Raw genomic sequence first — 23354 nt, 5'->3', positions numbered from 1 at the left:
AGTTACCCCTTGCAACCACTTCCCCTTCTCTTTACTCTGGTACTGGTCTTGATGATAATTTTGCCCATCTAGTCTTCTTCTTCTGAGTGATAAAGAGCGGACACTTGTTTCTGGACTGGAATACTGGCTCCAAATCTTACTTTCCAAATAGTCTTCAGAGAGTTACCTAATCCCTTTTGGCATTGATTTCTTCTCTCTAAATTGAGATATTACTTCTGACCTTATTGAATCACCCTGGGGTTTAAAAAGGATATCAGTGCATAGAAAATACCCTGCACAGGGCCTGCTGGGGACTTAGCACCGGCTCGCTCCTTTCCTCTCTTGGCCACTGTAACAATGATCAAATCAGGGAGTGCTGGTCCTAAGCCCACTGTCTGTCTAAGGAGGCTGAATCAGCTGGAGCTGGGGCTGGCCACTCACTGTGGCAGGTTGCTTGGCAACCCTCACAGAGCTGAAAACGGTTTGCAGTCCTGAAAACGGTTTGCATCAACAAGCTTTCGATGACTGCAGACCAACTAAAGCATTGCCTAAAGCTGAAGGGGCAGCAAATTGCCAGAACATCTTCTCAGCCTTTGGCAAGAATGCTGTATGACCCAATTAGAGAGCAGCGGTTCATGAAAAGCAAAGGTTTCCACTAAACAGCCTGTCCTTTGGCCATTATCGCTGGTAGAACTAGTTGATGGCTAATTTGCTATCATGGAAGTAATCTGGGGGGCTCAAATGATAAGAAGTTAAGAAGAGATGGTTAGGATTTTACAAGCACGTGTCTTGAGAGGGTGCTTCAGAGAGATACAGGGTGTCTACCCAAAGCTTTGAGGAGTAATTTTCTTATTTTCACACCTTTAGAAATGATGATGAAGAGCAATGCTTTGGTCACTTGCAAATTAGCTCAGCCTGCCCTGGGGAGGTTGTATGATTCCTTTCCCCTTTTGAGGGAGATTTTTTTTTTCCTTTTGAACTTTCTTCACATAGCAGAGACTGTGTAAGCTGTTACAGACACTGCCTTCAAAGAAAAATGGTTTAGTGTTTTTTGCTAATGATGTTCTCCTGAGATGTGTCCACTAATGTCCCACACAAGATGCGGCACATAGTAGGTGATGACAGATGTCACTGAGAGATGAACTGGGACAGTGTCTGGCCCTTTAGGGGAATCAGATTCCATGTAGTGTAAACTGAGGCCCAGGAAAGGAAAATCAGTCCCAAAGGCCAAGGAGCTATGGGCAGCACTGGAATGAGAGCCCCAGTCTTCTGCTTCTGGTGAAAGTATCAACCCCAATTCTGGCTGGTTAATTCCTAGACAATGACAATTTCTTAAGAAGTATTGGAGATTATATAATTCTCAGAAATACATTCCTAATTCAATCATTTGAAAAATTTGCAGGGCTAGGGTAAATGTAATTTCTATGCGATAATTATTTGTCTATAGAAAAGCATAAACAACAGGTAAGAACAGGAAATTTTAACATGTGAGATCTAGACACACACACAAAAAATAGCTTCCTCCCCTTACAAAATTCTTTGCACCGTCTGGTTTAAAAGCCTTCAAGGCTTCAAGATTGCCCCTTGCCTAAGGAAGGAATCTCAGACACCTCAGCCTGGCTCTTAAAGACCTTTCTAACTGCTCCTGATGTCCTTTTTAGCTTTGACATCCATTCCCACCTTTCCCTGTAGCCATCAGTTTGACAAATAGTCCTGGTTATCTTGTCCTGAACACCTACTTGACTTTCCCATCTCTCTGCTTTGGCTGTTGTTCCCTTTGCCTGTCTTCATCTTCTCCAAGTCCAAACTCAAGGCTCATCCCTCTCTGAGATTCCACTGATCATCTGCCCAAATGTGAGTTTACCCTCTCTCAAATTTCCATGAAATTTCATTTTTAATTGCCCATATGCAACTTACCCCATATTAATCCATATTAGTAAGAATCAGACCAGCGTCCGCTGCCATTTACTGAGCATTTACTAAGTACTGGGTACCAAATGAGGCATTTCAACTATGTTATCTCATTTTGTTATATGAAAGATATTTCTTTGGTATGGTAGCTGTTTTATCCCATGATTTAGGAGTTCTTGGAGGACAAGGACACAGAGCAGTGTTTGATCTTGTGCTCAAATTTATGCATGATAAAAATGTACAGAATGAAAACCTAAAGGTCAGAAATAAAGGTAGTGCTCTCCAGTTTCACCTGTGTCCCCAGAACTATTGATTTCCCCATTTTTTAACGTTCTTTCGAGGATTCTAGCCAAATAAGGGGCTTAACGGGCCCTTTATTCTGATGTGCAGGTGACCACCCCAGATGTGCGTTTCCACACGGCCACGTGTGGTCCCTCAGCTGCGGCTGAGCGGTTGTGCCCTCCCAAAGTACATACGTCGAATCAGTGTCCTTTTCTTTCTTCCGTATTCCAAAGGCCTTCCTTGTACGTTTTTTCAATCCTGTGGGAAAACAACAAAGGGTCAAGGAAATCTATTTTCTATTTGAGTGTTCCTAGCAACATTCAAGGGAATGATATTTTTAAAGTTCCGACACCAGTTAAATTTGAATGTTCAAAAAGCAATGAAAATTTCTTCATTGGTATGTATGTGTCTGTGTGTGTGCACGTGCAGATGACTCATTATTATTTCTGACAGATGTTTATCAAAGACTCAGCACTTAAATTCTTAGCACTCTGAACTACCTGAGAGAAAAGGAGAACAGGGCCAGATATAGAAAAGATTGCAAGCTTTTCTTAGATCATTGTTATTCAACACCAAATTGGTCTTTTGCCAAGAAACTAAATCATAGATTTAGATGAAGAGGAGTTTTGGGGTGAGACATATTTCTGAGACTAGGACAATTCCAAAACACAGGTCACGTGAACCATAACAAGAGAGCTACATCCATTGGACACATCTTGTGTCCCATAAACCCAACTAATCGTTTTCTAACATCCTCAATTTTGTGCCAAGACTGATTATTAACCATTCTCTGGACATATCCCAACATCTGTACTCCAGTATCTCTTTCTTCTATATGTGGGTCTTACCTCTGGTTGAAGTGCTTTTCCTATTTATATATTTAGAACTTTAACTCATCCTTCAAGGCCCAGCCAAATGCTGCCTCCTTTGTATGAGGACCTCGCAGTCCTAGTCCTAGTGGTGTCAGAAACTGACAATTCCATGACCCCCCGCAAATATTGCTCTTAGATGTATTATAATATATCAAACTGTTCCACTTAGTTCTTATGTCAATTTCCTACACATCACTCAGGCAGTATTGGGGGTAACAAGACCCCCTTCTTCCATCTTGGACAAACCAAACACCATCTTGGTTCTTCCATTTTTATCCTATCAAGGCTCTATCTGGGATTCCTATTTCCTACATGTTTCATAGTCACATATGTGGATTGTGTTTTTTTTTATTTTATTTTATTTTTTCTGTGTTCCAAGATTAATTGTTTATGCACCACACGCAGGGCTCCATGCAGTATCGCACACCCTCCTTAATACCCACCACCAGGCTCACCCATTCCCCCACCCCCTCCCTTCCAAAACCCTCAGTTTGTTTCTCAGAGTCCATAATCTCTCATGGTTCATTTTCCCCTCTGATTTATTCTAATTTACTTTTCCTTTCCTTCTCCTAATGTCCTCCATGTTATTCCTTATGCTCCACTAGTAAGTGAAACCATATGATAATTGACTCTCTCTGCTTGATTTATTTCACTCAGCATAATCTCCACCAGTCCTGTTGATACAAAAGTTGGGTATTCATCCTTTCTGATGGAGCAGTAATATTCCATTGAGTATATGGAGCATATCTTCTTTATCCATCCATTTGTGGAAGGGCATCTTGGGTTTATCCACAATTTGGTGATTATGGCCATTGCTGCTATGAACATTGGGGTACATATGGCCCTTTTTTTCACTACATCTGTATTTTGGGGGTAAATGCCCAGTAGTGCAATTGCAGGGTCATATGGTAGCTCTATTTTTAATTTCTTAAGGAATCTCCACACTGTTTCCCAAAGTGATTGCACCAACTTGCATTCCCACTAACAGTTTAAGAGGGTTCCTCCTTCTCCACATCCTCTCCAACACTTGTTGTTTCCTGTCCTGATCATTTTGGCCATTCTAAATGGTGTAATGTATCTCAATGAGATTTTGATGTGAATTTCCCTAATGGCTGATGATGATGAACATTTTATCATGTGTCTGTTAGCCATTTGTATGTCTTCTTTGGAGAAATGTCTGTTTACGTCTTCTGCCCACTTTTTGACATGATTATCTGTTCTTTGGATATTGAGTTTGAGGAGTTCTTTATAAATCTTGGATAACACAACAAGGATGCCTACTCTCACCACTGTTGTTCAAAATAGTACTAGAAGTCCTAGCAATAGCAATCAGACAACAAAAAGAAATAAAAGGTATTCAAATTGGGAAAGAAGAAATCAAACTCTCTCTCTTCACAGATGACATGATATTTTATATGGAAAGCCCAAAGATTCCAGCCCAAACTACTAGAACTCATACAGCAATTCAGTAATGTGGCAAGATACAAAATCAATGCACAGAAATCAGTTGCTCTTATACACTAACAATGAAAATACAGAAAAGGAAATTAGAGAATCGATTCCGTTTCCTATAGCACCAAGAACCATAAGATACGGGGCAGCTGGGTGGCTCAGAGGGTTAAAGCCTCTGCCTTCAGCTCAGGTCATGATCTCGGGGTCCTGGGATTGATCCCCACATCAGGCTCTTTGCTCAGCGGTGAGCCTGCTCCCCCCGATCTGCCTGCCTCTCTGCCTACTTGTGGTCTGTCTGTCTCTCTCTGTCAAATAAATAAATAAAGTCTTTAAAAAAAAAAAAACAAAAAAAACCCCCATAAGATACCTTGGATAAACTAACCAAAGAGGTAAAGGATCTGTACTCGAGGAACTACAGAACACTCATGAAAGAAATTGAAGAAGACATAAAAAGGTGGAAAAGCAGTCCATGTTCTTGGATTGGAAGAATAAACATTGCTAAAATGTCTGTACTGCCCAGAGCCATCTATACTTTCAATGTCATCCCAATCAAAATTCCACCAGCATTTTTCAAAGTGCTAGATCAAACAATCCTAAAATTTGTATGGAGCCAGAAAAGATCCCAAATTGCTACGGAAATGTTGAAAAAGAAAAACAAAGCTGGGAGCATCACGTTGCCCGATTTCAAGCTTCACTATAAAGCTGTAATCACCAAGACAGCATGGTACTGGCACAAAAACAAACACATAGACCAACGGAACAGAGTAGAGAGTTCAGATATGGACCCTCAACTCTTTGGTCAAGCAATCTTTGACAAAACAGGGAAAAATATCCAGTGGAAAAAAGACAGTCTCTTCAATAATTGGTGCTGGGAAATTTGGACAGCTATGTATAGAAAAATGAAACTTGACCATTCTCTTCCACCATTCACAAAGATAAATTCAAATGGATGAAAGACCTCAATGTGAGTCAGGAATCTATCAAAATCCTAGAGGAGAACATGGTAAATAACCTTGTTGACACTGGACACAACAACTTCTTTCAAGACATGTCTCCAAAGGCAAAGGAAACAAAAGTGAAAATGAACTTTTGGGACTTCATCAAGATAAAAACCTTCTGTACAGAAAAGAAACAGTTAACAAAACAAAGAGGCAACCCACAGAATGGGAGAAGATATTCACAAATGACACTACAGACAAAGTGGCTTGTGTTTCTTAGTATCATTCAGATATACTAAATGCCTCTGTATTTCAATACCTTAGACTTGTTGGGTGCGTAGGTTGCTCTTTGGTTAAGTGTGTGACTCCTGATTTCAGCTCAGGTCATGATCTTAGGGTGGGTGAGATTAAGCCCTTCATCAAGCTCCAAACTGAGTCCTGTATTGAGCCCTGTATTGGGTCTCAAGCTCAGCAGAGTCTGCTTGAGATTCTCTTTCCCTCTGTCCCTCCCCCTACTTGTGCACCAACACATTCTCTCTCTTAAAAAAAATAAATAAATATTAAAAACAAAAACAAAAACAAAACCCTTAGACTTGCTACTTGTGGTTTGAAAAGTCTTTTTGACAAATGGGAACTGGAAAAGTCCCTGAATTTCAGGATTTGTTTGGCACTAACAGGTGGAACAAAGGGAAAAACATTGACAGAATCAGAGACTTGATGACACCTTCTTCCAAAACATATGAGTCAGTCCAAACTGCTCAGATTATGAGTTACTCATTATCAGGCTCTCAGGATTCTACTCATATATAATCCCCAAAATGTCTCTATTCAATTTAATTTTGTATTTTAATAGTCATTCTGTTTAAGATCCCTAGGTTTTCAAAATGTCAATGTTTGTTTAAAAAAGACCTCTTCCCACATTAAGCTGAGCTCTTCTTCATTATTCTTCTTCACATGACTTTATAGGAAAACTTACTGACATTTAAAACTACCCACCCATAATATCTAGGAACACCTTCTCCTCATTCATTTTCAATTTGAATTGTTAAAAACTTTCTTCCTTCTCACCTCTAATTGCCTTATCCCCTTATAGGAAAAATACAGTGATAATCATCATTTCCTTGTCATAATTTTTCTTGGGTTCAAGTCTCTTAACTGGCCTCTCCATGCTTCTAATTCAGGTTTGAGGTCACAAAGAATGCTATACTTCATCAATCACTACTGATTTCTATAGGACTATAAAACAAATGCTATCATTATTTTTTGTTTTCAAGTCATTTCATTTTCTGTAATTTGACCATGAGATGAGAGACAGCACGCTCTACCAAATAGATCAGAAAATACACATAAGTTCCAGTAACTCTTGTATTAAATTAGTAACAGAACAGGCAATAGTAGTTTTCCATAAGCTCTGTCCTGTTTTTGACCACCAAATTTGGACAACAGCAAACATGAACTAGGTCATGAACATCAATGAACTGTCCATTTTCCAGTGAAATGTGCACTGGATCAGGATTCAGGAGAAAGAGTCCATTTCCGGCATCATTTTTATTAAAAAAAAGATTTCATTTATTTACTTTAGGGATAATTAGAGTGGGTGGAAGGTCAGAGGGAACAGGACAAATAGACTCTGCACTGAGTGTGGAGCCAAACATGGGGCTTGATCTCACAACTCTGAAATCATGAACTGAGCTGAAACCAAGAATCAGAAGCTTAACCGACTGAGTGACCTAGGTGCCCCCAACATCATTTTTAAGTACATAGTTTAATATAAGTTATATTTCTTTGTGTTTCAACCTCTCAGTCTACAATAAATCAGTCAATATTAAGGGATGAAAGAATTTGCCCACATTCACAAAATCCTATGCCAATCTGTAATTTTAATTTCACAGAAAGTTATTTATTTCATGTACCTAGAATACATTCCTATATATGGAATATATAGAGGAATATACTAGATGTGACAGTCCAAAAAAACAGAACTAATCAAGTGTCAAATAAAAGGAAACATTGGAAACATCTTTCCCCCTTGAGAAGTGGAAAGATTTGAGAAATTTGGGAAATTATGAAGATAACTCTAAAAGACTAACACAACAAAGTAATGAGATTTAGAAGTTATTTATATTTTAAAAGCTACTTGAGATGATCCGGGAAGAAAAACAATCATACCAACTGTGTTAAAAGTAAATGTACATGTGTTATAATGACTTTTGAGAGTTCATTAAAAAATATTCCAAGAAATTTTTTGAAAGAGAGTAATAATAGTCAAAGATCTTATAGGAATAACAAATTCAAGACATTATGTCTGATAATCTAATAAGCTTCAGAAACACAATAGCCACTTCTGATTCCAGAACTTCATAAAAATTTTCAAGTCAATTTCTACAGTAGAATTGTTTTGAGGCTGGGTCATGAGTATTTGTCAACTATACTTTACAAAAGTAGGGGGGGGATCACTTGTTTTTAAGAAATAAAGTAACTATTCCCTTGTCAATACCAAAACAAAGAGCTATCAAGAGAAAGAACTTTTTGTCTTGATGATCTTGGGCTACAACGGTTCTCTTCCAAGTAGCGGAAGTGAGAATGCCCTCTTGCAGAACTGCAATCTTGGGTCAGTCACAGATGAAGTGTAGCCTGTGTCTCTAGCTCCTCTCCACCTAATTTAGATTTCTTTTAGTTTCCTTCGATATTATGATAGGAGCCAGTCGTGTCTGGGAACAACAACACAATTGAAAAGAGACTGATTTTCTAAGAGGGTGGGAAAGACATTTCAAAATAGGCCGTCCTGGAAACGATGTTACCAGATAATAAAATAAAGCAGTAGGCACACAAATTGACAATAGTGATAGCACAAACACAAAATACAGAAGAAGAAGTTTTATCACTTCAACATTATTGGCTACCATTACTGAGGTTCTATTTACGGACCAGCTGCTTTGCCTCTATGTGAAAAAGTAGGGGGTGTTTTCTTCTCAAATGATGATGAGCCTGAGGGTGGCCTAGGTTAGGTTTTATTATCACTATCTCCAGGGAGGAAATTGGAGGCTCCTTTACTCCTGCTGCTCCCCAGATGCTGAAATTCTTCAGGACTTTGTCCTAGGTTCCTCTACTCTCTCTCCCTGGGACAATCACGTGGTTTCACTTGCCCTCTATATGTAAATGAACCCTGAATCTATAGGTCAGGCCCAATACTATCTCATAAGTTTCTGAATATATAATACTTGTTACACTTAAGCTTCTATAAATAGATGTCAGATGTCTTCAAAAGCCTTTAGGCTCCACTTACACATTGCAATTAAACCTATAAAAGAATGTCTGATCATTTAGTTTACAATCATTTTCTGAATAAAATTCCCCTTAAAATGAAATGGTTCTCATAGTGACAGATGGTAACAACACTTACTGTGGTAAACACTGCATAATACATGGAATTGTCAAATCACTATGTTGCACACCTGAAACTAACATAACATTGTATGTCAACTGTACTATCATAATAATATTACAATAATAAAATTATTGTGCTATTCGATAATTAAAAAATTAATGGAATCTTTCTCCAGCAATAGATAAATGGATAGTTAAAATGTGGTTTCCCCATATGTAAAATATATTTCTTATGACAGGTCCAGAAAGTTTGAAAGTATTTTTTCAAACTTAAAAAAAACCCTTTAAACTTAAAACACAAGTTGGGTTTACTAGTGTTTTTCTTGAAACTTCCCTGAGATAATTAAAAAAAAAGAAAATCAAGATACCTTAAAACTTCCTGGCTTTAAGGGTACACAACTCTGTAGATAAAGAAAAAAATAGTACAGCAGAAAAAAATTACCTTTATCCTTTTTTTTCCTCCTGAGTACAACTGTTCTATAGGAATTCATTAAACAAATACTAAATTCTGAATTTGACCCTTTAAAGGCTACAAAAACAAAATTGTCCAGAGGGGACTTCCAAAAAGAGTAATTTGGACTCTGTATTAATGTTAATGTATGTCAAACATCAAAATCAGAACCTCCAGGGTTTGGGCTTGCTTGGTTTTATGTCTTCTGCTTTATCTTTTTTTTAAATCGCACTTGAAATATTTCTCTCCCTAAAAATGAAGACTGGTCCTATCGATGGACAAGCTGAGGCAATGGTCCTGGAACTGAGTCCATCAAGGTGTGAAAATCCTCTAGGCTGGAGCTGAGGACAAGCCACACAGAACACACTGCTGGCCTTAAGCAGAGACATTGTCCTGCCACATGGGAGTATATAACTGGAGAGTCTTGCCATTGACCTCTTCCTTCCTGTCCTCGTCCAGAATTCCTGCCATTCTCCTGCTAGCTGGTAGGACAACAACAAGGAGAAGCCGAACTTAGAACAGTCATTGTCCTATCAGCACGTTTACAGCTACTGGCTTATCCCCTGAAGGGGCTGAGATGGGCAGACAACTGGGAAGGGTGCAGCAGACAGGAGAGGAGCCAAGGGCAAAACCAGGTTCTAGCGCTAGGGGAACGTGGGCCTGTGGGATGAGGAGGACACAATCTGTGTATTTGGTTGTTGGGAGAAAGAGCTCCTTGGAAGGCATTACTTTTTGGTTACCTTCTTTACTCATCTCACAATCTTGCTTACGTGGCTTTCACTGATAATTCTTCGTTGTGTTAAGACACTCATATAAACATATTGCCTATGAAATTATTGAGAAGGAGCTACTTTTGGAGATCATCTTCCTGGGGTGCACTTGGTTCTTCCACTTCCACCTCTCCCAAAACGGCTTCTGAGCAGAGCTTGGACAAGGCAAGTTCTGGGCGCAAAGCCAGTTCTAGAGTGATCTATTGGTCTGGAAGAAGAAGGAGCAAGAGGAGGAGCGGCGGCAGGGACAGCTGCTTCAGGCTGTTATATAAAACACAGTTCATGGAGAAACATAGATCATGCCCTCATGTATCTCCCCAGGAGCCTGAACATGTTGCCTCCCAGAAACACAAGCAGGAGACACAGCAGAAAGAATCAGAACGCATGGAATTTGGAATCCAAAGACAGGGGATCAAACCCCAACCTGACCTATTGGTGGCTGTTACTGGCAGCAAAATTTACGGAGAAGCTAAGAGGCCCGTGTTATTTATTTATTTTTTAAGATTTTATTTATTTATTTGACAGAAAGATCACAGGTAGGCAGAGAGGCAGGCAGAGAGAGAGGGGGAAGCAGGCTCCCTGCTGAGCAGAGAGCCCAATGCGGGGGTTGATTCCAGGACCCTGAGATCATGACCTGAGCCAAAAGCAGAGGCTCAACCCACTGAGCCACCCAGGCACCCCGGCCCGTGTAATTTTTAATGTAAGATTTATTTGACACAGGGCATGAGGTTTGGAGGGATAATCCCAGTTCCCCACTCTGTGATCACAAAGCATGAGGGGCAGTTAGCCCTTGTTCACAGAGTGCCTAGCGTGTGCTTAGCACTTTACACAGACTAACCCTTTCAACAAGCCTCCAAGTCATTACCAACCACCTATTTTATGGATTAAGAAACAGACTCAAAGTAATTAAGTTCCTCTTGAGCGTCACTAAACAATTAAGCAGAAAGATGATCTGAGCCAGGTGTGTTTGACTCTAAAGCAAGGCAATGTCTCATGGGGTGGGCGTTAGGATCCCTGTAGTATCCAGAGCAATGCCTGGGGTGTGCTGAACGCACCATCACTATTTGTTTAACAATTTTTAAAAAACTGTTTAAAAAATGTTTAACAAACTCCAAGTTTGTATAATAATTAAAACAAAAACAAATGACTTTATCTGATATTTGCAATATACATTCCATTGATGTTCAGTTTTCTGATATTCATTCATATATACAGAAGTATTGGGGAAGGATAAGGAGTTCCAACTACACAGGATGGACCCACCTGAATAGAGACTCGGAGAGAAGGGTGTACTGTGACCTCACCACGTTTTTAGGTGAAGAATGTGTATAATGGCATATCAGGAGGCTTGGGGTAGCTCAAAATAATATCATAAATAAAATAAATCATATCATAAATAAAATAAATATCATAAATAAAAATGAATCGATGTCATTTATTAAGTACTTATAAGGGCTTAGGAAATTCGTCAGGAAGCTCTTTATCTGAGCCCAATGCAACCTCATAAGGTGGGAGTTAATACTGTATTGACTGTATTGATTCTACACCAGGAGGCGGGAGGAGGAACCAGGATAACTGGGAGACCACTCTCAAGTTCCTTCTGCCCGACTCCAGAATCTACACTCTTCTGTCTTTGGGATGTATTTAGTGTCCTTTGTCAGAATTCACTTTGTTCTCTTATTAAACAAACAAACAAAAAGCAACTCTATTTTTTTTAATTGAAAGACATTTTTAGGAAAATTGAGATGTACATTTCTTAAGATTTTATTTATTTATTTGACAGACAGAGAGCACAAGTCGGCAGAGAGGAAGGCAGAGAGAGAGACGAGGAAGCAGGCTCCCCGCTGAGCAGAGAGCCCGATGTGGAGCTCGATCCCAGGACCCTGGGATCATGACCTGAGCTGAAGGCAGAGGCTTTAACCCACTGAGCCACCCAGACGCCCCGAGATGTACATTTCTTAAACACAAAATCTGTATTTTGCATATTGAGATCTTTGTATGTTACCCAGAGAACATAAGGGGACCCAATAGATGTTTGTTAAACGGATTATTTCTGTAATAAATGTAAATTTTCAGCCTGAGCCTTCATCAGCTCGGAGGGTTACTCAAAGGTGAATCACATGTAATGGAATTATTTATTTTCTGCAGGAACCCAGGCCAAGCATTTAGTCTCAGTAATAAAAAACAGGCAAATTTAATTGCCTTGGGCACCATGCCCCATATTGACAGCAACCCTAGACTGGCAATATCTATTCATTATGATAGTCACTGTATTTCTGTCAGGAAAGATTAAGATGCTCTGCACATCAGCTCTTCCTCTAAGTTTTAAATAGAGGTAGTATAATCCAATTCAGATTCTTTGTCATAGGGTCTTACAGAACAATGTAAGACCTGTTAAACTGGAGGTCGGTCCCTCCCACGATTTTTTTGTGATGTTTATGATTTTCAGTACCTAGACTACTGCCCAAGATATGGGAACTGCTTAATAAAAGTGAGTTCTAGGAAATATAGAAAGTCGAGTTAGGTTTACCTAACTAGGTACTGCTAGGTACTGTGCAAGCAGTACCTGGCACATGGTAGTCACTCAGCAAATGTTTGCTGGTTGCTCACACAATTCTAACCAAAATTGTCACAAATTGCTGGGCATGTGCCCTTTGGTCTGAATGCTCTAGCTTCATTTTCATGTGACTCAAAGGAAATCCAAGTGTTCTCTGTAGTTAGTGTAAGCACAAAGATGGTACCCCACCATTCTGAGTGAGCTGAGCCTACTGGGAGAAATGTGTGTCCTGATAATACGCTCCATTAGTACTGATTGCAAAAGGATCTGAGCAGGAAGGCACCTTGAAATTCAGATTTGATGTGTGAGAGTTCATGTTAATGGCACGAAAATGGAGATCGCTAAAGGCAATTAAGAACTTCAAGGAGCTAAAAACAGTGATGACTTAAAAAAAAAAAAAGAAATATTTGACATTTTGGTGACATGGAAGAAAATGTTAAAGAGTAGATGGTCACAGAACAGATTTGCCATAAAAGGACTTGTATGTTCTGTTTGTTATGCAATTTTTTTTTAAGATTTATTTATTTATTTATTTGACAGACAGAGATCACAAGTAGGCAGAAATTCAGGCAGAGAGAGAGAGGAAGGGAAGCAGGCTCCCTGCTGAGCAGAGAGCCCAACATGGGGCTGGATCCCAGGACCCTGAGATCATGACCTGAGCCAAAGGCAGCGGCTTAACCCACTGAGCCACCCAGGGGCCCCTGTTATGCTATTATTAATGGAATGAAGGAGCTGAATAGAATTAGGAAGAATTTTAAGCAGGTGAGCAGCCTCCATTAAGATTTAAGTAGCAAGATCCATGGTAAGCAGATGTAGTTATAACGAAAAAGTAGGTTTGAGCTCTGAGAGATGTGAGTTCAAATATCTTCTCTACCTCCTAGGGCAAGTAACTTAACCTCTCTGTGTTTCATTTTTCTCAGCTTTGTATCATAAAAGCTTCTTATAAAGTTTAAGATGGGAATAAAAATTCTGTATAACACCTAAAATATATTGTGCACCACCTTATGCAGATACCTCTTACCTTAGTTTTGATAGTTACAAAACAGTTGGAAATCACCCATTTTAACTGATTACATAAGAGCAACTAAATGCCTGATTTGTAGATCTATTCCTTTAGAAATGAAAATATATAAAAATTTAAAAAAAAAGAATTTTCAAAATCCTGAGCTTTCTTTGGTTACAGGTAGGTTTGTTTGTTTGTTTTAAAGATTTATTTATTTATGGAGAGCCTGGGTGGCTCAGAGGGTTAAGCCGCTGCCTTCGGCTCAGGTCCTGATCTCAGGGTCCTGGGATGGAGCCCCACATTGGGCTTTCTGCTCAGCAGGGAGCCTGCTTCCCCATCTCTCTCTGCCTGCGTCTCTGCCTACTTGTGATCTCTCTATCAAATTAAATAAAATCTTAAAAAAATATATTTATTTATTTATTTTTAGAGAGCAAACAAGCGCATATGTGGGTGCCAGCAGGGGTTGGGGCAGAGGAAGAGGAAGAGAATCCTCAAGCAGACTCCCCAGTGAGCTCCCGGAGCCCAGCTTCACAGAGCTCAATCCCAGGACCCTGAGATTATGACCTGAGCCAAAATCGAGTCAGACACTCTTAACCAACTGAGCCACCCAGGTGTCCCTAAAACCAAGCTTGGTTTTAATAACAAAACCAAACTTGGGCCCAAGAAATGAAATTTACTGACATCTGTTGCAAAAAATAAGTGGGGATTACAAGATTCAGCCTTTTAAAGAAACACAACTATCTCCTTTACCAGAAAAAGACAGCATTGATGAAGCCTCTATGAAATGCAAATCTTTACAAACTTAATCAGCGGGCTTTCTCAGTGTGATTTGAAAACAAGCCAATGTTCCTTCTACTCGGATTAGCGGTATGGAATTTGGAGTTTCCTACTCCTACCCTGAGGAGGAGAAACCCTCGATTTGCTTGGAAAATAACACTGCAAACACTCATAAAATTAATTTGACCTGTTCCATGAGAACTTTGTTCTACAAAATGGTTTCCTTCTTCTTCACTGTTCTTCTCTCTCAACCTGTCTCCACATTCATCAATTCTCTTCTCCACCGTCCATCTCCTGTCCCTCCCCTCTCTGACACTGACATGTAAACTAAATTGAAGCTAATGATCCTGCTCAGAGAGACTCTGGTTTTCAGGCATAAACAGAAAAATTCAATTGAATCGTAATTCACCAAATTTCATTTCCAAAACACTCCATGAAAATAATCCAAAAGAAAGCAAACTGGACAATAACAGAAATCCTTTATCATATGCCCTTGTCTTTTTAGATTTCATCCAGAGCAGAAGGAGCAAGTACTTTGGTAAAACCTTTAAGTTGTTACTATAAGTACCATTTAGTGCTCTGAATTAAGTTCTTCAAAGGTGAATTAAAAAAGAAAGCTAGAACACATCCTACATAAAATTCTTGCGGTTTAATTCTAGCCTACCAAGTGGAGGCACAGAGATGGACAAGGGGAAAGGAGATTTACATGGTGATGTTAATTCAACACTTTACAGGCTATTACCCAACTTTAAGTAGTAAGAACCCATGAAGCCTACTTCCAAAATGGACTAGAAATGGTTTTAAAAATTAAAGTGTGGACGCCTGGTGGCCGCTGCCTTCAGCTCAGGTCATGATTCTGGAGTCCCAGGATTGAGTCCCACATCGGTGGGGAGTCCCCTTCCTGCTCAGTGGGGAGTCTGCTTCTCCCTCTGACCCTCTCCCCTTCTCATCCTCTCTCTTTTTAAAAAGATCAGTTATCAGATAAACAAGCACACACAAAAAAAGGGTTCAAAAGGGAACTAAATACAGAATTTAGCTCTATGTTCTTTTGAGAGGTCTTAGAGGCCTCTGGGATGCATGTGAATTGATCTCATTTACAAGACTTATAATGATAATAATTATCCATTCCCTTGTCCTCCATCCCTCCCTCCATCCCTCCTCCCACTCACCCATTCTTTGGTTATAAATCCCAATAGATAACAAAATTCATTTTTATGAAATTATTCCTGTGGGATAACATAAATCTTTCAAGTTGCAATGAAAACCTGGTCCCCTTTTGTCTATTCTCATTGGAAGTATAAAATTAACCCTTGGGAAATTAACCCTTGGGTAGGCTTGCAGATTTATCAAGCAATTTACTTAGCCTGGCCAAATGGTCATATTATTGTCCCTTTCTATATTTATAAATCTTACATTCCAAACATTTATACTGATGTATGTTACTCTACTGATGATCCTCTGGTTTTAGTTCCTCATACTTGACCTAGCAAGCTCAGAATGGAAATTTTTCCATATTGGTCAGTATTCTCTTCATCGATATCCCAGTATTGGCCAGGGATATAACCTTTTATTCAGTGCCTAGCATCATGCAATCTCCAGCGAATTTGTGATCACTATCAGATCTCCTCATCTCCTTGTTCAGGGGTTGATAGAATGGGAACCCGCTGAACATCTATCACGTACCAGGGACTCTTCTGGGCTAGGGATACAGTATCTAATATTATCCTTGAATTATGTGAGATCACAGATCAGTTACTAAAACCCCCAAACACCCACCTTCAATGAAGTAGCTGCTACCCATTTTAGCTCTTTCTTATCTATTCATCAGCATGACATATGTGCATAGTTGTGTGGTTGTTTGAGGTGAAGAGTGACATAAAATGAGGAAGTCAGGGGCCGGGTCATACAAGTTCTTGAAGGTCGAATTAAGGACTTTAGACTTTTAAGAGCAATGGGCAGTCACTGAAAGCGTTTGAGCAGAAAAGAAATGTCATCTATTACCTAGTTCCAGAAACCTCCCAAAGTAATTAATTTGCTTAATGTCATTATGATATGCTAACTAAATGAGTGTTTTCTAGATCATCAAAAGACAAAATTACATTGAGTATTCTTTGGTGTCAAAAGTACTATGTTATGCTAGTTATCTGAAAACAAATATTTGAGTATAGTTTTGGTATGGAAACTCAAACCAAGGTATTTAATTTGCCAGAATAGAAGAATTTTTTTAAAGAGTCTATTTATTTATTTGAGGGAGAGAGAGAAAGAAAGAGAGCAGGCAAGAGAGGTGGGGATGGGCAAAGGGAGAGGGAGAAGCAGACTTGCTGCTGAGCAGGGAGCCTGATGCAGGGCTCAAACCCAGGACCCTGAGATCATGACCTGAGCTGAAGGCAGATACTAAACCAACTTAGCCATTCAGGTGCCCCCAGAACAGTTGAATTCTTGAACATTTTTACTTCTTTTTTTTTTTTTTTCATTTTTTACTTCTTATGACAGTGTGTATATATATCAGTTTTGATAGTCCTAATTGAGATTCAAACTAATTAAGAGCCTTCTGTTTAAATCTCTATAACTCCTGAACTTATACCCCGCACAGAGTTTTGTTACACTTGCAATCAGTCTCAAAGTCAGATTCTAGCTTTATCACTAATCAGCTGTATGAAGCTAGAAAAAAAAAATCAGTTAATCGCTCCAGACTTTGGCTTCCTGAACTGTAAAATACCTGCTTCCCATGATTATTGTATTAGATAAGAAAATGAGTCAGATATGTAACTTAAATATTACCCAAGCAGAAAGGAGTATCATTATTTTTTTGATTATTATCATCATTTTAATTGAGAGTTGAAAAACAGTAAACGGTGGTAGTATATACCATCTAAAAGGAAAGTATCAAATCCAGTGATAAGAGTAAGATCCTGGGGCGCCTGGGTGGCTCAGTGGGTTAAAGCCTCTGCCTTCGGCTCAGGTCATGATCTCAGGGTCCTGGGATCGAGCCCCGCATCGGGCTCTCTGCTCAGCCGGGAGCCTGCTTCCTCCTCTCTCTCTTCCTGCCTCTCTGCCTACTTGTGATTTCTCTCTCTGTGTCAAATAAATAAATAAATCTTTAAAAAAAAAAAGAGTAAGATCCTTCTCTTTCCTTGTTAAAATGAAAAAGGAATGAAAATCCCTTTCTCCTCACAAACGATCTAGTTACATTTTCCAGTTTCTTCTGTTGGATATGTTCACTTAAAGATTCTATAAATTCTTGCCTACTTTTCACCAATCTCACAAGATAATGACACATGTTCACGTGAAGCATGGATAATTGAAAACTGAAATTCCAAGCCAGATCTTTGTCAGGGGCTACCCCCTGCCGCCCCCCAAACAAATAAAATGGTACCATCATTCCCCAAGATGTTTCATCTAGAAGCCTAACAACCACCTTTGATTTCTCCTTTCCCTTCCTTTCCACAGCCAATCCATCAGGGAGTGCTGTTAGATCTATGTTTTATATATAACCAATCTGTTCACCTAGGTTCCTTCCATCTTTTAGATCTGTCACCTTTAACATGGCCTCTAAGATTGCCGTAGAAGAGGAAGAGAACATGAGAAAGACACCTCAGATGCGGTTACTACCTCAGCCAGGAAAGAGACAGTTCTACCTAGATAACCATTGACCAGAAGTGTATGGCTTATATAGCAAATGTAAGTTGTATGTATGGCTGTATGTACGTATAGCAAATGTAAATCACCCAGATGTAAGAGGTACTGAAAAACAGACTCCCTACCTGTGAAGCAATTCCCCAGCAACAGCTTTGCACAGCTAGTTGTCTCCGTCTATCCACGTGGATGAAAGGAACTATCGCTTCTCTACAGCCATGAGCTCTGGTCCCATATAATGAACTGGTTCTGCCACTTGTTACTTATGTTTCTTTCAATAAATTTATACCTCTCTCAGCCTCAGTATTCTCATCCATAAAATGAATGTTATGTCACAGGCTTGCTATGAAAACTAAAAAATCATGCATAAATGTCCTTAGCAAAATCAATGGCTTGTCACAATCGTTATCGTCTAAAAATTGAGCCTGAATATAAAACTGATCCCACGATACATTCTTAAAGTTTTTGGATTAATAAACATCTATGCTATGGTTTACTGACTTACATCTCCCCCCCCTAAAGGTTTATGGTTGAAGAAGTCTTTGAGGTTTCTAACCATCTCCCCCAAATCATAAATTAGGCCAAATTTTTTGTTCTTGGAAGGGGGTTTTAATCAGCTTCCATTAAAGGACAAAAAAGAGGAAATAACACAGCACAACTGACAGGTAATTAAGTTACAGAATAGCAGGGTGGAGATCAGCATCTGATTTGATACTAGATCAGCAAAACAAAAGCCCTGACAGAGGAAAGCGATTGGCCCACAGCCACACAGAGAATTACAGGGGGAGCTGGACTAAAACCTTTACGTTTTTCTTTGGTCCAATATATTTTATTTGTTGATCTGTTCAGTATGAGTGGGCATATGTATGTGTGTGTGTGGTAAATATGTATTAAGATAAATTATAAATTTGTATATGTGTGTGCATATATATGTATGTATATATAGAGAGAGAACACAAACTCTGTACCTATCTTCTCTAGAACTCTAAAATACCATGTTAAGGTTTGAGTATATTTTTTTGTTTCTACTTCTATGCTTAAATATATCTCATTACTTTCTAAATGTCTAGAATAGTGTCATGAACCCCTATTTGGCTAAATAGCATTGCTTTGGCAATCTGATTCACATTTCCAGTAGCATGCATAGATTTTTAGCTGGAATTTGCCTTGACATTTTGATTAATTTTTCTGTTAAGTACTGTAAAAAGACTTTTTAATTTATGAGACTATAACCCCAAAGACAGAAAGAAAGTAAAAGGTGACTTTTATAATAGAAAACAAAACAAAACAAACAAACAAAAAAAAAAAACCAGAAGAAAGTCATTAGAGATGGTATCTGTAGAAATGCCAAGATCTAATCACTGAACCTGAATTAAGCTAATTATATGATACTTTCCACAAGTGTATTTTGGTCTTTCTGAAATAGTCATATTTATAAGAGAAACTGTATGTTTAATAAAAAAATCTGCCAGCATATTAGTCAGGCTGCCCCAGATATTTCTCCTTTGAAACTCCCTTGAAAACTAAAGGTAGATCTAGTTTTTTGTTTGTTTTATGGCCACCTCAACACATGCACATGCTGTCTTCACCTCTGCCACATGGTTTAAATATAGCCTACCTCAGTGATTTCAGTAGAATTCAATCTGCTCTGATGTTACCAGAAGGTAGAACTCCTTACCTAGCATGGCATTTAGGACCTGGTCTATCACATTTCTCCAGTTTTATCTGTCATCATTATTCTTTGAAGACTCCGCTCTACAACCAAAGGTAAATTCTTCTCATTCCCCAAACAAGCACATTCATGACCTATGTGTTAGCTTCTATTTGCAGGACTATCTCTTTGGAGAACCTTCTCTTCAATCTAGAACCCACCATCCTCAAGCTGGCTCAGAAATGCCCAACTATGCCTGCAGGAAGTTTTCTCTCAGAACTGAAAATTTTTTCTCCTTGGGTTCGTCCAAACATCACCTGAGATTTCTTTTTAGAACTTAACAATTTTTTTTTTTTGCCTATTACAGTTTACATTATGTTTGTTCTTTTAGATTTTAAGTTGCTTGAGAATAGGACCCACTTGTCATTCATCTTGCGCCCTATCAGTGAACATAATTCAGTGTACACAGCAGACAGCCAGTGAACATTCACTGATTGGGAAAAAGGTTTTAAGTCAGGCAAAGACTCAAGTGTTAAAAATCACCTTATCCATCATTATTTGGTAGAAGTGACCAAATGAGAAGTTAAGACTTTTTCCATCACTGAGAAAAGAACCTCCAAAAAATACTTGCAAATCTTTACTTATCTGAGAGCATGTATTATAAATACAGCCAAATTCCTAAAAAAAAAACAAAACAAAAATAAAACTAGCAGAGCAAATGAAGAAGTAGAAGGAAAAGTGAGAGAAGGTGTTACACTTGGGTATGTAATGAGGCTAGTACAGATGAGGTGTAATACCACTTGTATACACAACACAGAAGGGACCCTCTGTTCCTGTTCCCTCTTGTTTTAAGGACAGAGATAACAACCTTAGTGATCTCCTTTTCCAGACCAGAAAGGCAGCAGACGAACAGAGGGATTCAAAGAGGCAACATAGGTCATTATGACAGCTGCCAGAGAAGAAAGAACCCATCATACTCTCCAGATGACAAAAGAGCTTTTATCTCGGGGCTTCTAGCCCAATGCATAACAACAATGCCTGATAGCTTTGTTGAATTAGATCATAGGGCATTAATTGGAATTCTGAAAAATGACACATACAAAAATCACTTTTAAATTTGTCTCAAGTAGTTACAAAAATGTTCCTTTCACGGTAAAAAAAAAAAAATAGATTAAATTACGTTTGATGGTCTTTGCATAGGAAACATAAGCAAAGAAGAATATTGATACTTAAGAAGGTATATTACAAATATAGTAAAGACACATTAAATATATATTAATATAAAACCATAATATATATTAACATAATTTACTAAAACCTAATTTTATAGAGCTACTCTATGACCCAGAAATTACGCTACTGGGCATTTACCCCAAAGATAAAAATGTAGTGACCCAGAGGAGCACCTGTGCCCCAATGCTTATAGAAGCACAGTCCACAATAGTCAAATTATGGGAAGAGCCCAGATGTCCATTGACAGGTGAGTAGATAAAGAAGATGTGGAAAATATCTACAATGGAATATTACACGACCATCAAAAATGAAATCTTGCCATTTGCAATGACGTGGATGGAACTAGGGGGATTTTTGCTAAGCAAAATAAGTCAGTCAGAGAGAGACAGTGATCATATGGTTTCACTGATATGCGAAATTTAAGAAACAAGTCAGATGATCATAGAGGAAGAGAGGAAAAAATGATACAAGATGAAACCAGAGAGAGAGAGACAAACCATAAGAGACTTAATTTTTGGAAACAAACTAGGGTTGCTGGAGGGGAGGGGGGTGGAGGGGGGGAGAGAGGGGTGGCTGTCTATAGACATTGGGGAGGTTATGTGCTGTGGTGAGTGTTATGAATTGTGTAAGTCTGATGAATCACAGGCCTATACCCCTGAAACAAATAATACATTATATGTAAATTTAAAAAAGAATACTGATATTTAAGAAAGTATATTACAGATGTATTAAATATATATTAATATATATCCATAATATGTTAATATAATTCATTAAAACCTAATTTTTGATATCTCTAAAAGGTAATATATATTACATTTTACATATATTATATGTAAAAATATTATGTTCTTTTTTTTAGAAAATTAAATTCTGTGGAATAAGACTAGCTAGCATTTATTAAACGCCATCATGTAATTGTCAAGCATTATCTCATTAAAACAGCTGCACACTGTGATGTGGATGGTATAGCTGGCCTTGCTTTGCAGATGAGGAACACCTCTCTGAGAAGTGGCCCGAGTTCCCAACACAGCATGGCTAGAAAACGATGGGTCAGAGGGTCACATGCAGTCTTGTCAGAACCCAAGGCCAGGGCTCTTGACGCATGTATGCATGTCTGCTGGGTGGCTGAAGACAGAGTGGCGCACACTGTGCCCTGATCATGCACTTGCTAAGCTCGCTCATGAGATCCAATGATCTCGAAGCTTCCTTAGTCTCCTCTCCCAGCACTCCAGGGAATATCTGCTCTATATGGTCTGCTTTTCTATGGCTCTCATTCTTCTAGAAAAATGTTTGCAGTTAGGAAAGTGGAATACAAGAGCAAGAACTAAGTCAGTGGTTTGCATGTGGGAATGCAATACTTCTTTTGCCACCAACTCCTAACCTTTTGAATTGGTCTGACCTCTGAATAAATTGAAGACATTGGTCAGACACCAATGACAGGGTGTCCCTGGGGTGGGGCTGGGGTAGGTTGGAGAGGGTGGAAACGTCACTCTAAGCCTTTCAGGACCGCCCAGAATAGAGTCAGTCACATGACCAGAAGGCCAGGGGGGAAAGAATGTAATGCGTCTATCTCTGAATTACTAGTTTTTATGTTAGTGCTAGAGACAGTGACTTCAGCTTTTTTGCTTCACACACTCTCAGCCATCAGTCACCAGCAAACTCGTGCCCTCCCTCCCCCCAACCACCATGGGCATCCTCTGCCACTCAGTGATGCCCAGCAGTGGGCCGGGCCTGAAACAGCTTGCTGCTTCTCGGCTACCTAAGGGTGCTCTCCAGGAGAAAGCAGGTTTTATTTCTAAGTCATGCATTGAGGTTGCTGGGCTACTGGACCGTTGTGTGTAATCCAACTCGAAGCTTTGCTTTCTTGTCCTCAAGGAACTTGTTGTTTGAGATGACCAGTGATATTCTGTCATTTGAAATTTGAGGGAATGATAGAGAAAGTTCATGGTTAGGAGAAGAGTGTTATAAATGGAAGCATATTTCGATAGAAATTAAAATGGACCTTGGAATGTGTTTGAATTTTGTTAAGAAACCAATGTAGCAAAAAGCCCATTACAAGATAGTAGAGTTCAGAGAAACAGTGCATGATTCCAAACTTGTTTTCATCAGGTGGATGTTTTAGGAGCCCAGGAAGGACATACTCATGAAAATGATCTCTCTATATCAAATAATATCTGTTAGTATGTTACAGTAGCTCTTCACTTCTTTTTCATCACAGACTTCATTGAGAATCTAATAAAAGCTATGGATCCTCTCCCCATAAAATACTGGCATGCACATAAATCTACCAACCTGTATGTACTATTTCTGGGAATTTATAGACTGCCTAAATGTATCACAGACCCAACTCCTGTTTTCTCTGTCAGAACTCATTTTTTTTTTTTTTGCATTAATGGGTAAACAATATAATAAGTGATCTTGACTGCGACAACCCAACTATCCCAGGCATTAT

At 39.0% G+C, this 23354-nt stretch overlaps 1 protein-coding gene across 22 annotated transcripts in view; it reads right to left on the bottom strand.

Annotated features, from left to right (window-relative positions):
• The window catches only part of SGIP1 (SH3GL interacting endocytic adaptor 1), a 209110-nt gene that overhangs the window by 118151 nt on the left and 67605 nt on the right, over positions 1-23354 (bottom strand). For all 22 annotated transcript variants that reach the window (XM_044238412.1, XM_044238413.1, XM_044238401.1 and 19 more), the window contains exon 2: positions 2367-2430. In XM_044238412.1, coding sequence (XP_044094347.1) covers positions 2367-2430 — 64 coding nt within the window. The remainder of the gene's footprint in view (positions 1-2366; positions 2431-23354) is intronic.

This window comes from Neovison vison, chromosome 2 (genome assembly GCF_020171115.1).
Source record: "Neovison vison isolate M4711 chromosome 2, ASM_NN_V1, whole genome shotgun sequence".
Lineage (NCBI taxonomy): Eukaryota > Metazoa > Chordata > Mammalia > Carnivora > Mustelidae > Neogale > Neogale vison.
The sequence above is the reverse complement of the archived record's forward strand: the minus strand, read 5'-3'. Positions and strand labels throughout refer to the sequence as shown.